Source organism: Merops nubicus, unplaced genomic scaffold, assembly GCF_000691845.1.
Source record: "Merops nubicus isolate BGI_N331 unplaced genomic scaffold, ASM69184v1 scaffold47900, whole genome shotgun sequence".
Taxonomy (NCBI): domain Eukaryota; kingdom Metazoa; phylum Chordata; class Aves; order Coraciiformes; family Meropidae; genus Merops; species Merops nubicus.
The window spans coordinates 48,720-50,737 of NW_008584441.1; the positions used below are offsets into that span (position 1 = coordinate 48,720).

The 2,018-nt window shown below is 51.2% G+C and overlaps 1 protein-coding gene across 1 annotated transcript in view; it reads right to left on the bottom strand.

Moving 5' to 3' along the window:
- LOC103776629 (chromosome unknown open reading frame, human C16orf70) overlaps positions 1-2,004 on the bottom strand; it is a 33,226-nt gene extending 31,222 nt beyond the window's left edge. The window contains exon 1 of the mRNA XM_008944151.1: positions 1,937-2,004. Coding sequence (XP_008942399.1) covers positions 1,937-2,000 — 64 coding nt within the window. The 5' untranslated portion in view covers positions 2,001-2,004. The remainder of the gene's footprint in view (positions 1-1,936) is intronic.
- Positions 2,005-2,018: the final 14 nt, after the last annotated feature.

Consider the following 2,018-nt stretch of genomic DNA (forward strand, 5'->3'; position numbering starts at 1 on the left):
CCGAGAGGTGCAGTGACACAGGTATCTAATTGAACACAAAACTCAGCCTTGGCTAAATTTTTTTACGCTCTGGTCACAGAGTGAGTCAACGCTGGAGCCAGAAACAGAATCCAAAAACTCATGTAAAAAGTTTTCCTGGCATTTCCCCTCAGCCATCTCCACTGGGGGCACAGAAGGCAGAGCCAGACGCAGCTGAGGAACACTGCCTTTAGCTCTGCTCAGAGCAGAGCTGAGCAAACCAGGAGCAGACAACTTCTGGCAGCCAGAATCCCAGTTCCACCAGTGCTTCCAGCCTCGCTGAACCAGCTCTCTCAGCGGGGACAATTTCCATACGACACGGCTAGAGCAGGACAAAGTATCTCACCACCTAGTCAGCCTCCTGCTCTGTAGCAGCAGGTCATGCTAATTATATATTAGATGCATCACGTGGTGGCTATGTTTACTCCAAGAATTACAGCTGAGTTTCCTCCCTCTTGCATCTCTGTGCGTGTATACACAGGGATCACAATTTTAACCATGAGATCGCATTAACGGGCTTCTTTGGAGCTTCCTGGGAAAATCAAACTCCTTTTGTTTTTTATGAAGGAGACAGAGAGAAGCTGGGACTACGTTTTTATGGATTGTCAGGGCCTATAACTCAAGATTGCACTTTGTCTCAGGTAAGACAGGCCACGGAGGGAGCCACGCAGAAGTAAGGAAGGTCACGCAGAGCTGAGGGAGCACGGCAACACCTTCACAGTGTGAGGGCATCACGGAGACACCCACGGGCACCGCCTGAGGGACCACAACCGGCCACCAGAAGCCATTCTGACCAGCCAGTCGTACTGGAGTCTGAAGCCACGGCAGCACCAGCAGCCCTTTGTGTCTGCTGGGTGGCACACCAGCAGCCCCAGGTCACAGCACCACTCCTTCGGTGCGATCCAAGTTCACAGCAGCTGCGTGCCAGTGTTTTAAAGGAACAGCCTGTCCCCCTGCTGCCACAGGACTCGGGTTCTGGCAGGCACAGGCAGCTGCCACACAGAGCTGTTTACATCAGCCAAACTACTACTGCCATGGACCGAGCAACAGCAAAGGTGAAAAACTCGGAGAGAAAAGAGTCCAGTGTGGGGATCTCAAACAATTGCTTGGAAAATTCAACGGCCACGGTCTTTTCTGAGAGTTTCATGGACTACCAGTGTCTCCTCAAAAACACAGGCCACCCAAACAACCCACACCATTCCAACTTCAACTGCACATTGAAGTGCCCTGCGCTGAGCAACAGCCAAATTTCCATCAGCTGGGGGAAGGTTCTTTCTCATCACAGTAAACAAAGCAATGGCTGGTAGGGAAGGACCTTGCAGAGAGAGAACAATACAAAGCACTGCCAGGAGAAATACTTCTTATCTAACCCCGAGGAAAACCTCTCCGAAGCTCACTTTAATTACTATAACGTGGCACAACCTAGCAACATAAAGAAATAGTGAAGCTCGACTCATCTTTATGAATGGTTTGTATGGCAAAGCACGGTATTTATGTTAATTATCAGCAGACAGTTAAAGGTGCTGATATCACCTGATGTATTTCAGGTGACAATCATCACATCCATGACACCTCCTTCAGGAGTTATTAACACTAGTGGCAAGGCAAAACATAGTAAACGAGTCGGAAGGAACACAGAAGCTGATAAACAAAGCACCACTCGGCCTGCAAAAGCTGACGATAAGACTACAGGCTACAAGGGAATCCTCAGAGCTGGTGCGTTAGTATTTTTAGCGACAGAAAAAGACGAGCTTTGACTCTCTCCCTCTCATTCCTGCAACCCCCTCAAAGAGATAGGAGCTGGACGCTGGCTGATGGTGGGAGGGGGGAGGTCCGAATCGCCCCGCTGAGGCTCACAGGGCCCGGGGCAGGCAGGGGAGCCCCAGGGGCACGGGGGAGGGGGTCGACGCACACTTACCCAAGGTGAACTCCCATTGCTCGTTCCCCAGAGACCGCTCGGGCACCACCTCCAGATCTAGCATTGGCTCCGGTAACGCGGA